The following is a 14,213-nucleotide window of genomic DNA, read 5'->3' as shown; positions in this document are numbered from 1 at the left end:
ATAGTGCTGTGAAATACCATTACTTATTAAAAATGTATTGATTCAGTTAGCTTAGTGCTCAGGTTGCGATAATGCTACATCAATGTTTCACTATGAATTTGCTCAGTCTTACATTGTCCCATCATTCATATCAGCATGTTCACCTAAATTGCACATTGTTTATAAATCACGAAGGGCCAACTGTACGAACACATTTTCCTGGCTGCCAATACTGTGATTTGGTAAATCACAGGGTTCGCAACAAGAAAATGTGTTTGTCAAATGTACTAAATCCATGTTACCAAATTACTAAATTGGTTTAGGGAGGACACATTCGCAAACGGGAATGGGACCCCAAAGGACCTTTTTCCCTTTGTCAATGACCAAAGAGATATTTTTTGAGTGAGTATTGGTTCCTGGGACCACTGTTTACTCCTAAGAAATAGTTTTAAAACCGTAATGCATTCCATTTTTCCTTCAACTGCATAAACAAAAAATGGCTTCATTTATAAGCAGTCACAGGCATGGTGGTCTGCTGACCCCCAGGCCACCCTCCCTGTGATGGCAGTCCACCGTAGAGAGTTGCGATTTGCAACCTACTTCAATAATTTTCATTAAGGAGGCCGAATTGTGATCCGCTGCTATTTGATATTTTTTTTAACTTACCTATTAGTACATTGGTCGGTTCATAAAATATCATAGGATTCGCACAGTCAGTGCACAAATTGTGACCCTTTTTGCTACTCCTCTGTTAGTTCACATGAACCTAAATATGCCCCAATCAAGCTATATGAATATTGAAACAATTAATAAAAAAGAAATTGGGTGCAGATCTACAAATCCTATAGAAATTCTCCACAGATAGCCAGGAGGTTTAACTGTGTCTGACCCTTCACACTACTGAGCTTACAGCTGAGCTATGCTCCACTCCTTCAGCCAAGTTTACATTGATGACACTTGTCCATGATCTGCTTCTTTCCAGAAGTATGGCCTGGTGTGATCAGTGGATCTGCTTGTTATACATTTTAACGTATAGTAGGCAAGACAGACATTTTTTTAAAGTGAAAGTGAATTTCATCTTTAGCCTTGCATGACCGATTTATTCAGCTTAAATATTGTTCTAGCATTTGTAACTGAAGGGCCGGATGTGTTAGACGTACAACGCATGCATGTAGGGTTCCTAATGTGTTGATAACATTGAGAACTGCTAATTCCTAGGACAACAGTGCTTGACTCATTACTGTAATTCAAAGTACTATGTTGTTGACCTTTATCAGTTTATTCTAGTTTTGCATTGTTTTCGTTTATAAACATTTTAATTTGTTATTTATTTGTATTGTAAATTTATTGAAAGTGAATACGTGTTCTTCCAGTCAGTTCATAATTATTAAAACAATTTCCTTTTCTTAATACTTCAGATTGGTAGCCGTAGCAGTGTTTACTCTCCTGAAAGCAGTGTACGCAAAACTGGTTCCTACATTTATGAAGAATTCATGCCTACAGATGGCACTGATGTCAAGGTACTGTTAATGAGAATGATTACAAAAGACTTCTCTTCTGAAATGGAGGCACCCATGTTAAAGAAATCACTTTAATCATACTATGTACATGTTTTCGAATGCATGCAAATATCTGCCTTTGTTCTCCATCTCTGACTGGTTCTGAACAGAGTACCTGCAGCAGATCTTTGAATAACTAGTGTTTTTCAATTTTAAAATGCATTTTTTACACAATTCACAACTCACTTGGTAAAATATAGTCTATATCACATTCATGACTGACTATGTATAATGTTGTATTTCAGAATTTTGTAATTGCACCATATGGTGGGACCATATGCATTACGTACCATTGTTGGGAGAGACTTTCTCACTTGAGCAATTAAGGGAATACAATTTCAATTTAATTGTCTGTTATCCACTTGCCCTCAAAGTGCATGTGTCCTTTATTTTCACTTCAGAGCATTGATGTGAGATATTTCAGGTGGAGATTGATTAAAGCCAGAAGATAAAACTTTGGCCTACATTATGACATTGGCTGTAAGTATCGTCTACCGTCGCCGCAGCTAACAGCCGTCTGCCGAATTATGACCACAGCCGCATTACAAGAAGGGCGGAAATCTGGCTGTGGCCATGCTGGCGGGTGTTGGTAAGGTGGCGCTGCTACCATGCCAGTAGACCGCTGCCAGCCGTTTATGAAAAATAATGTATGTGTAGTGTTCGCATGCGTGTATACATGTGTGAGAATGCGTGTAAGTATGGATATGTGAATGCGTGTCTGCATGTCAGTGTGAATGTGGTGTGGATGTGTGCATGAATGAATGGATGCATGTGTGTATGAATTTGTGTATGCCTGTGTGAGTGGGTGTGTGTATGCGTGGTGTGTCTGCGTGTGTGTTGGAGGGGGGATTGGAAGGGGGAGCGTGGTTGGAGGGGGGTGGGGGCGTCTGGGGAGTTGAGGGGAGAGGGGGCCTCCTATCAGTGACAGGGTAACCATGCCAAGGAAGGCATTTCTTTACAGCCAGGAATTCCCTGTCACTGATAGGGCCACCTGCCATGGATTTCATGACTGTAAGGAAATGCCTTCCTTGGCATGGTTACCCCCTGACCTTTTGCCTTTTGTTGTTGCCAGTTATGATTGAAAGTGTGCTGGGACCCTGCTAACCAGGCCCCAGCACCAGTGCTTTTTCCCTAAACTGTACCTTTGTTCCCACAATTGGCACAGCCCTGGTACACAGATAAGTCCCTTGTAAATGGTACCCCTGGTACCAAGGGCCCTTTGGCCAGGGAAGGTCTCTAAGGGCTGCAGCATGTCTTCTGCCACCCTAAGGCACCCCTCACCAAACACATGCCCACTGCCATTGCAGATGGTGTGTGTTGGTGGAGTCGACATGGCGCCCCTCTCTGGGTGCCATGACCAAAAACCATGCCTGTGGCATAGGTAAGTTACCCCCCTAGCAGGCCTTACAGCCTTAAGGCAGGGAGCACTATACCACAGGTGCGGGCATAGCTGCATGAGAATTATGCCCCTATAGTATAAGTCCGTTCTGAGACATTGTAAGTGCAGTGTGGCCATTCTGAGAATTTGTCAATACGAACTCCGCAGCTCCATGATAGCTTCACTGAAGACTGGTGTAAAGAAATGGCTCCCTGTTGCAGTTACCCCCCACTTTTTGCCTGATACTGATGCTGACTTTACTGAGAAGTGTGCTGGGACCCTGCTAACCAGGCCCCAGCACCAGTGTTCTTTCACCTAAAATGTACCATTGTTTTCACAATTGGCACACCCTGGCATCCAGGTAAGTCCCTTGTAACTGGTACCCCTGGTACCAAGGGCCCTGGTGCCAGGGAAGATCTCTAAGGGCTGCAGCATATCTTATGCCACCCTGGGGACCCCTCACTCAGCACAGACACACTGCTTGACAGCTTGTGTGTGCTAGTGGGGATAAAAAGACTAAGTCGACATGGCACTCACCTCAGGGTGCCATGTCAACCTAACACTGCCTATGGCATAGGTAAGTCACCCTTCTAGCAGGCCTTACAGCCGTAAGGCAGTATGCACTATACCACAGGTGAGGGCATAGGTGCATGAGCACTATGCCCCTACAGTGTCTAAGCAAAACCTTAGCCATTGTAAGTGCAGGGTAGCCATAAGAGAATATGGTCTGGGATTCTGTCAAAAACGAACTCCACAGCTCATAAAGGCTACACTGAATACTGGGAAGTTTGGTATCACACTTCTCAGAATAATAAACCCACACTGATGCCAGTGTTGGATTTATTAAAAAATGCACACAGAGTGCATCTTAGAGATGCCCCCTGTATTTTACCCAATTGTTCAGTGCAGGACTGACTGGTCTGTGCCAGCCTGCTGCTGAGAGACGAGTTTCTGACCCCATGCGGTGAGAGCCTTTGTGCTCTCTGAGGACAGAAACAAAGCCTGCTCTGGGTGGAGATGCTTCACACCTCCCCCCTGCAGGAACTGTAACACCTAGCAGTGAGCTTCAAAGGCTCAGGCTTCATGTTACAAGGCCCCAGGGCACTCCAGCTAGTGGAGATTCCCGCCCCCTGGACACAGCCCCCACTTTTGGCGGCAAGTCCAGGAGAGATAATGAGAAAAACAAGGAGGAGTCACTGGCCAGTCAGGACAGCCCCTAAGGTGTCCTGAGCTGAGGTGACTCTGACTTTTAGAAATCCTCCATCTTGCAGATGGAGGATTCCCCCAATAGGAATAGGGATGTGCCCCCCCTCCCCTCAGGGAGGAGGCACAAAGAGGGTGTAGCCACCCTCAAGGACAGTAGCCATTGGCTACTGCCCTCCCAGACCTAAACACACCCTTAAATTTAGTATTTAAGGGCTCCCCAGAACCTAGGAAAGGAGATTCCTGCAACCTAAGAAGAAGAGGACTGCTGAGCTGAAAACCCCTGCAGAGAAGACGGAGACACCAACTGCTTTGGCCCCAGCTCTACCGGCCTGTCTCCCCCCTTCGGAAGAAAACTGCTCCAGCGACGCTTTCCCCAGGACCAGCGACCTCTGAATCCTCAGAGGACTGCCCTGCTCTAAAAGGACCAAGAAACTCCAGAGAACAGCGGCCCTGTTCACCCAAGACTGCAACTTTGTTTCCAAAGGAGCAACTTAAAGGCAACAGCGTTTCCCGCCAGAAGCGTGAGACTTGCAACCCTGCACCCGGCGACCCCGACTCGACTGGTGGAGAAACAACACTTCAGGGAGGACCCTCCGGCGACTCAGAGACTGTGAGTAACCAAAGTTGTCCCCCCTGATCCCCCACAGCGACGCCTGCAGAGGGAATCCCGAGGCTCCCCCTGACCGCGACTGCCTGACTCTAAGATCCCGACGCCTGGAAAAGACCCTGCACCCGCAGCCCCCAGGACCTGAAGGATCGGAACTCCAGTGCAGGAGTGACCCCCCAGGAGGCCCTCTCCCTTGCCCAGGTGGTGGCTACCCCGAGGAGCCCCTCCCTTGCCTGCCTGCATCGCTGAAGAGACCCCTTGGTCTCCCATTGATTCCTATTACAAACCCGACGTGTGTTTGCACACTGCACCCGGCCGCCCCCGTGCTGCTGAGGGTGTACGTTCGATGGCATCTGTCGCTGTAGATACGCATGTTCTGCAATAGCTCGCCATCTGGTGTTGGGCCGGAGTGTTACAAGTTGTTTTTCTTCGAAGAAGTCTTTCGAGTCACGGGACCGAGTGACTCCTCCTTTTGTCTCCATTGCGCATGGGCGTCGACTCCATCCTCGATTGTTTTTTTTTTCCGCCATCGGGTTCGGACGTGTTCCTGTCGCTCCGAGTTTCGGAACGGAAAATTAGCTAATTTCGGAAGATTTTCGTCGGTATTGTTGCGTTCGGGATCGGCGTACTTAGAATCCACACCGCATCGAAGATCGAAGAGCTCCGGTGCCCTTCAGGGTAGTTTTTTCGATCCCCCGTCGGGGCCTGGTCGGCCCGACCGCGTGCTGAAGAACGCCGATGGAACGGACCCCGTTCCGTTTCTGCCCCAAATGCCACAATAAATACCCCTACACAGACCAACACTTGGTCTGCAACCTGTGCCTGTCACCTGAGCACAGCGAAGACACCTGCGAGGCCTGTCGTGCGTTCCGGTCCCGAAAAACACTCCGAGACCGTCGAGCCAGAAGACTTCAGATGGCGTCCGCACCGACAGCCCAACAGGAGTTCGAGGAACAGGAAGAGGAAGGTACCTTCTCGATCCAAGACTCAGACTCCGAAGGATTCGACGATACACAAACCGTGAGTAAGACGTCGAAAACCACACAGAGACACATTTACAAGGCCCAGGGGACGCCACTGCCATCCGGCCATGGCTCCACCCATAAATTCGGTGACCGACCGTCGGCACCGAAAAAGGCCCAAACAGTGCCGAGGTCGTCCGACTCCGGTCGAGACACCGGCACGCAGCCTTCTCGGGACCGAGAAAGTGCTGGAGACAAGCCTCGACACCGAGATGCCGGTGTGGACACGGCTCGACGCCGAGACAGCGGCACCAAAGCAGATCGACGCCGAGAGGTTTCGGCCCCGAAAAAGAAAAAAGTCACCTCGGAGCCGAAAAAACACGCAGACAGGGTTTCGATGCCGAAACAAACTGCAAGCGACCCAGCTCCACGCTCTTATACAGAAGAGCACTCGCTAACCTCCCAAATGCAAAAGCATAGGTTTGAGGAAGAGCTACAAGCAACTGATGTGGACCATACGCAAAAGCGTATCTTCATACAGCAGGGGACAGGAAAAATAAGCACCCTTCCCCCTATTAGGAGAAAGAGAAGGTTGGAGTTCCAGACTGAACAGACACCACAACCAAAAGTGGTGAAAAGAGTTACCCCACCACCCTCTCCTCAGCCCGTGATTAACGTCTCACCAGCACAAACTCCATCACTCTCCCCAGCTCACACCACCATGAGCCAGGGTGACCAAGATCAGGACGCATGGGACCTATACGACGCCCCAGTGTCAGATAATAGTCCGGAGGCATACCCTACGAAGCCATCTCCACCAGAGGACAGCACCGCGTATTCTCAAGTGGTGGCTAGAGCAGCACAATTTCACAACGTAAGCCTCCACTCAGAACAGGTCGAGGATGATTTTTTATTCAACACACTCTCCTCCACCCACAGCTCGTACCAAAGCCTGCCTATGCTCCCTGGTATGCTCCGGCACGCAAAAGACATCTTTAAGGAGCCGGTGAAAAGTAGGGCAATCACACCAAGGGTGGAAAAAGAGTATAAGGCGCCTCCTACAGACCCGGTTTTCATCACTACACAGCTGCCACCAGACTCTGTCGTTGTAGGAGCAGCTAGGAAGAGGGCCAACTCTCACACATCTGGAGATGCACCACCCCCAGATAAAGAAAGCCGCAAGTTCGATGCAGCTGGTAAAAGAGTTGCAGCACAAGCTGCAAACCAGTGGCGCATCGCGAACTCCCAGGCACTACTTGCGCGCTATGACAGAGCCCACTGGGACGAGATGCAACATCTCATTGAACATCTGCCCAAGGACTTACAAAATAGGGCAAAACAAGTGGTTGAGGAGGGACAGGCCATTTCCAACAACCAGATCCGCTCCTCCATGGACGCTGCAGATACAGCTGCACGTACAATTAATACGTCTGTAACTATCAGAAGGCATGCATGGCTCCGAACGTCTGGATTTAAACCAGAGATTCAACAAGCAGTTCTCAATATGCCTTTTAATGAAAAAGAACTGTTCGGTCCAGAAGTGGACACAGCGATTGAGAAACTCAAAAAAGATACGGACACTGCCAAAGCCATGGGCGCACTCTACTCCCCGCAGAGCAGAGGGAATTACAGCACATTCCGTAAAACGCCCTTTCGAGGGGGGTTTCGGGGTCAGAGCACACAAGCCAGCACCTCACAAGCAACACCGTCCAGTTACCAGGGACAGTATAGAGGAGGTTTTCGGGGACAATATAGAGGAGGGCAATTCCCTAGAAATAGAGGAAGATTTCAAAGCCCCAAAACCCCTACTACTAAACAGTGACTCACATGTCACTCCCCCCCTCCACACAACACCAGTGGGGGGAAGAATAGGTCATTATTACAAAGCATGGGAGGAAATCACTACAGACACTTGGGTTCTAGCAATTATCCAGCATGGTTATTGCATAGAATTTCTACAATTCCCTCCAAACATACCACCAAAAGCACAAAATCTAACAACACACCATTCCAATCTCCTGGAGATAGAAGTGCAGGCACTATTGCAAAAGAATGCAATCGAATTAGTGCCAAACACACAAATAAACACAGGAGTTTACTCACTGTACTTTCTGATACCAAAGAAGGACAAAACGCTGAGACCAATCCTAGACCTCAGAGTAGTGAACACTTTCATCAAATCGGACCACTTCCACATGGTCACACTACAAGAAGTATTGCCATTGCTAAAACTACACGACTACATGGCAACTTTAGACCTCAAGGACGCTTATTTCCATATACCAATACACCCATCGCACAGGAAATACCTAAGGTTTGTATTCAAAGGAATACATTACCAATTCAAGGTACTGCTTCTCGGATTAACAACCGCACCAAGAGTCTTTACCAAATGCCTAGCGGTAGTCGCTGCACACATAAGAAGGCAGCAAATACATGTGTTCCCATATTTGGACGACTGGCTAATCAAGGCCCATTCGTTCATAGAGTGCTCAAATCACACAAATCAGATCATACAAACCCTCTTCAAACTCGGGTTCACCGTCAACTTTACAAAATCCAACATTCTGCCGCGCAAGGTACAACAATACCTAGGAGCCATAATAGACACATCAAAGGGAGTAGCCACTCCAAGTCCACAAAGAATTCTAAATTTCAACACCATCATACAACGCATGTATCCAACACAAAAGATAAAAGCAAAGATGGTATTACAACTCCTAGGCATGATGTCTTCATGCATAGCCATTGTCCCAAACGCAAGACTGCACATGAGGCACTTACAACAATGCCTAGCATCACAGTGGTCTCAAGCACAGGGTCACCTTCTAGATCTGGTGTTAATAGACCGCCAAACTTACCTCTCGCTTCTGTGGTGGAACAACATAAATTTAAACAAGGGGCGGCCTTTCCAAGACCCAGTGCCACAATACGTAATAACAACAGATGCTTCCATGACAGGGTGGGGAGCACACCTCGATCAACACAGCATACAAGGACAAAGGAACGTACATCAATCAAAACTGCATATCAATCACCTGGAACTTCTAGCAGTTTTTCAAGCACTAAAAGCTTTCCAACCAATAATAGTTCACAAATACATTCTCGTCAAAACAGACAACATGACAACAATGTATTATCTAAACAAACAGGGGGGGACGCACTCCACGCAGTTAAGCCTGCTAGCACAAAAGATTTGGCGTTGGGCAATTCACAACCAAATTCGCCTAATAGCACAATTTATACCAGGGATCCAAAATCAACTCGCAGACAATCTCTCTCGAGATCACCAACAGGTCCACGAATGGGAGATTCACCCCCAAATTCTGAACACTTATTTCAAACTCTGGGGAACACCTCAGATAGACTTGTTTGCGACAAGGGAGAACGCAAAATGCCAAAACTTCGCATCCAGATACCCACACGAACAATCCCAAGGCAATGCCCTATGGATGAACTGGTCAGGGATATTTGCTTACGCTTTTCCTCCTCTCCCTCTCCTTCCTTACCTGGTAAACAAACTCAGTCAAAGCAAACTCAAACTCATATTGATAGCACCAACTTGGGCAAGGCAACCCTGGTACACAACGCTGCTAGACCTATCAGTGGTACCCTGCATCAAATTGCCCAACAGGCCAGATCTGTTGACACAGCACAACCAAAAGATCAGACACCCAGATCCAGCATCGCTGAATCTAGCAATCTGGCTCCTGAAATCCTAGAATTCGGGCACTTACAACTTACCCAAGAATGTATGGAAGTCATAAAACAAGCTAGAAGGCCATCCACCAGGCACTGCTATGCAAGTAAATGGAAGAGGTTTGTTTGCTACTGCCATATTAATCAAATACAACCATTACACACAACTCCAGAACATGTAGTGGGTTACTTGCTTCACTTACAAAAATCTAACCTGGCTTTCTCTTCCATTAAAATACACCTTGCAGCAATATCTGCATACCTGCAGACTACCTATTCAACTTCCCTATATAAGATACCAGTCATTAAAGCATTCATGGAGGGCCTTAGGAGAATTATACCACCAAGAACACCACCTGTTCCTTCATGGAACCTAAATGTTGTCCTAACTAGACTTATGGGTCCACCTTTTGAACCCATGCACTCCTGCGACATACAGTTCCTAACCTGGAAGGTGACATTTCTCATCGCCATTACTTCCCTAAGAAGAGTAAGCGAGATTCAGGCGTTTACAATACAGGAACCTTTTATACAACTACACAAGAATAAGGTCGTCCTAAGGACCAATCCTAAATTTTTGCCAAAGGTTATTTCACCGTTCCATCTAAATCAAACAGTGGAACTTCCAGTGTTCTTTCCACAACCAGATACCGTAGCTGAAAGGGCACTACATACATTAGACGTCAAAAGAGCATTGATGTATTACATTGACAGAACAAAAAACATCAGAAAGACTAAACAACTATTTATTGCATTTCAAAAACCTCATGCAGGAAACCCAATATCAAAACAAGGTATAGCCAGATGGATAGTTAAATGCATCCAAATCTGCTACCTTAAAGCTAAACGACAGCTGCCCATTACACCAAGGGCACACTCAACCAGAAAGAAAGGTGCTACCATGGCCTTTCTAGGAAACATCCCAATGCAAGAAATATGTAAGGCAGCCACATGGTCTACGCCTCACACATTCACCAAGCACTACTGTGTAGACGTGTTATCCGCACAACAAGCCACAGTAGGTCAAGCCGTATTAAGAACATTATTTCACACTACTTCCACTCCTACAGGCTGATCCACCGCTTTTGGGGAAATAACTGCTTACTAGTCTATGCAGAACATGCGTATCTACAGCGACAGATGCCATCGAACTGAAAATGTCACTTACCCAGTGTACATCTGTTCGTGGCATCAGTCGCAGTAGATTCGCATGTGCCCACCCGCCTCCCCGGGAGCCTGTAGCAGTTTGGAAGTTACCTTCAATTATTTATATATGTATCATCTCAACCTTAAATAGGTGCATACTTAGTCACTCCATTGCATGGGCACTATTACTACAATTCAACTCCTACCTCACCCTCTGCGGGGAAAAACAATCGAGGATGGAGTCGACGCCCATGCGCAATGGAGACAAAAGGAGGAGTCACTCGGTCCCGTGATTCGAAAGACTTCTTCGAAGAAAAACAACTTGTAACACTCCGGCCCAACACCAGATGGCGAGCTATTGCAGAACATGCGAATCTACTGCGACTGATGCCACGAACAGATGTACACTGGGTAAGTGACATTTTCATTCCTGTGCTAACTTGTGTCCCCCCCGGTGCCCTACAAAACCCCCCTAGTCTGCCCTCCGAAGACGCGGGTACTTACCTGCTGGCAGACTGGAACCGGGGCACCCCCTTCTCCATTGAAGCCTATGTGTTTTGGGCACCACTTTGAACTCTGTACCTGACCGGCCCTGAGCTGCTGGTGTGGTAACTTTGGGGTTGCTCTGAACCCCCAACGGTGGGCTACCTTGGACCTAAACTTGAACCCCGTAGGTGGTTTGGTTACCTACAAAAACTAACAAATACTTACCTCCCCAGGAACTGTTGAAAATTGCACTGTGTCTAGTTTTAAAATAGCTATATGTGTTTTATTTTAAAAGTATATATGCTATTGTGATTATTCAAAGTTCCTAAAGTACTTACCTGCAATACCTTTCATGCAAAGTATTACATGTAGAATTTGAACCTGTGGTTCTTAAAATAAACTAAGAAAATATATTTTTCTATACAAAAACCTATTGGCCTGGAATTGTCTCTGAGTGTGTGTTACTCATTTATTGCCTGTGTGTATGTACAACAAATGCTTAACACTACTCCTTTGATAAGCCTACTGCTCGACCACACTACCACAAAATAGAGCATTAGTATTATCTCTTTTTGCCACTATCTTACCTCTAAGGGGAACCCTTGGACTCTGTGCATACTATTCCTTACTTTGAAATAGTGCATACAGAGCCAACTTCCTACATTGGTGGTTCAGCGGTGGGGTACAAGACTTTGCATTTGCTGGACTACTCAGCCAATACCTGATCACATGACAAATTCCAAAAATTGTCATTAGAAATTGATTTTTTGCAATTTGAACTAATTTTCTAAATTTTTAAAAGTCCTGCTAGGGCCTTGTGTTAGTCCCTGTTAGCATTTCTTTTAGAGTTTAAAAGTTTTGTGAAAGTTTGAATTAGAACCTAGAACTAGTTTTAGATTCTTAAAAAGTATACCAACTTTTAGAAACATAGAGGGTCATTCTGACGCTGGCGGCCGGTGGCCGCCAGGGCCACCGACCACGGGAGCACCGCCAACAGGTTCAGCCGCGGTCAGAAGCGGAAAGTCAGCGGTCTCCCGCTGACTTTCCGCTGCTCGTGTGAATCCTGCGCGCTCCGCAGCCATGAGGATTCTGACCCCCCCTACCGCCATCCTGTTCATGGCGGGAAAGCCGCCATGAACAGGATGGCGGTAGGGGGGGTCGCGGGGCCCCTGGGGGCCCCTGCCGTGCCCATGCCAATGGCATGGGCACGGCAGGGGCCCCCGTAAGAGGGCCCCGCAAAGTATTTCAGTGTCTGCCTTGCAGACACTGAAATACGCGACGGGTGCCACTGCACCCGTCGCACCTTCCCACTCCGCCGGCTCGATTACGAGCCGGCATCCTCGTGGGAAGGTCGTTTTCCCCTGGGCTGGCGGGCGGTTTTTCAGCAACCGCCCGCCAGCCCAGGGGAAAACTTGTAATACCCGCCACGGTCTTTTGACCGCGGCGCGGTATTTTGGAGGGCGGCATCCTGGCGGGCGGCCTCCGCCGCCCGCCAGGGTCATAATGAGGCCCATAATGTCTAGTGCAGAGATGAATGTGGAGGAACTCGACCTCACACCTTACCTCCATCTTAAGATGAGGGAGCTAAGGTCACTCTGCAAAATAAAGAAAATCAAAATGGGCTCAAGACCTTCCAAACAACAGCTCCAGGAGCTTTTGGCAGAGTTTGAAAAAGCCAACCCCTCTGAGGATGACAACCCAGAGGATGATAGTGACTTGGAGGAGAATTCCCCTCTTCCAGTCCTAATTAGGGAGATCAGGGACCCTCAATCCCTGATTCCAAATATAATAGTCAGAGATGCTGTTTCCCTCACAGGAGGGGCCAGCACCTCTGAAATCACTGAGGATAGCCTCAGTGAAGAGGACCTCCTGTTAGCCAGGATGGCCAAAAGATTGGCTTTGGAGAGACAGCTCCTAGCCATAGAAAGGGAAAGACAAGAGATGGGCCTAGGTCCCATCAATGGTGGCAGCAACATAAATAGGGTCAGAGATTCTCCTGACATGTTGAAAATCCCAAAAGGGATTGTAACTAAATATGAAGATGGTGATGACATCACCAAATGGTTCACAGCTTTTGAGAGGGCTTGTGCAACCAGAAAAGTAAGCAGATCTCACTGGGGTGCTCTCCTTTGGGAAATGTTCACTGGAAAGTGTAGGGATAGACTCCTCCCACTCTCTGGAAAAGATGCAGAATCCTATGACCTCATGAAGGCTACCCTGATTGAGGGCTTTGGATTCTCCACTGAGGAGTATAGAATTAGGTTCAGGGGGGCTCACAAATCCTCGAGCCAGACCTGGGTTGATTTTGTTGACTACTCAGTGAAAACACTGGATGGTTGGGTAACTGGAAATGAAGTGCATGACTATGTTGGGCTTTATAATTTGTTTATGAAAGAACACATTTTAAGTAACTGCTTCAATGAAAAGTTGCATCAGTATCTGGTAGACCTAGGTCCAATTTCTCCCCAAGAATTGGGAAAGAAGGCAGACCACTGGGTCAAGACTAGGGTAACCAGAACTTCCACTGGGGGTGACCAAAAGAAAGGGGTTACAAAGCCGCCCCAGGAGAAAGTGGGTGACACTAGAAACAAAGAAAAAGAGTCCTCTGTAGGCCCCCGAAAACCAGACCAGGTGGGTGGGCCCCGAGACACAACCCAAAACAAAGGTGGGTACCAGGGTAAGAACTGGGATGCCACTAAGGCATGGTGCCAAAACTGTAGACAGATAAGGCACCACACCAAGGACACTTTGTGTCCCAAAAACAAACCCCCTAGCCAAATCCCAGGGGTGACCAGTGTAGCCATTGGGGATGACTCCTCAGATGAGGAGGTCTTCATAGCCTTCAACTGGAAGAAGGGCCCCACAGGTGAGTTGGAGATTCCAGAGGGAAGTAGACACTTCCACCACCTACTGGTGAACGGAATCCCAGCCACTGCCCTGAGAGACACTTGTGCCAGTCACACTATTGTGCATGACAGGCTGGTGTTCTCAAACCAGTACATCCCAGGTGAGACTGCCAGAGTAAGAGTTAGCCCAGACAGGGTCACTGATAGGCCTGTGCCTTTTGTGCCCATAGTAGTGGGTGGGACTTTTAGCTGGAGAAGGGTGGTAGTCAGTACTGACCTCCCCCATGATTGTCTCCTTGGAAATGACTACCCAGAGGTTAGTCAGAGCCTAAGAGAGGAACCGGT

General features: G+C 47.6%; 1 protein-coding gene across 15 annotated transcripts in view; it reads left to right on the top strand.

The window, feature by feature from the left end:
* PPIP5K1 (diphosphoinositol pentakisphosphate kinase 1) overlaps positions 1 to 14,213 on the top strand; it is a 1,126,642-nt gene that overhangs the window by 282,983 nt on the left and 829,446 nt on the right. For all 15 annotated transcript variants that reach the window (XM_069222621.1, XM_069222618.1, XM_069222612.1 and 12 more), the window contains one exon: positions 1,398 to 1,499. In XM_069222621.1, coding sequence (XP_069078722.1) covers positions 1,398 to 1,499 — 102 coding nt within the window. The remainder of the gene's footprint in view (positions 1 to 1,397; positions 1,500 to 14,213) is intronic.

Source organism: Pleurodeles waltl, chromosome 3_1 (assembly GCF_031143425.1).
Source record: "Pleurodeles waltl isolate 20211129_DDA chromosome 3_1, aPleWal1.hap1.20221129, whole genome shotgun sequence".
Taxonomy (NCBI): Eukaryota; Metazoa; Chordata; class Amphibia; order Caudata; family Salamandridae; genus Pleurodeles; species Pleurodeles waltl.
The sequence above is the reverse complement of the archived record's forward strand: the minus strand, read 5'-3'. Positions and strand labels throughout refer to the sequence as shown.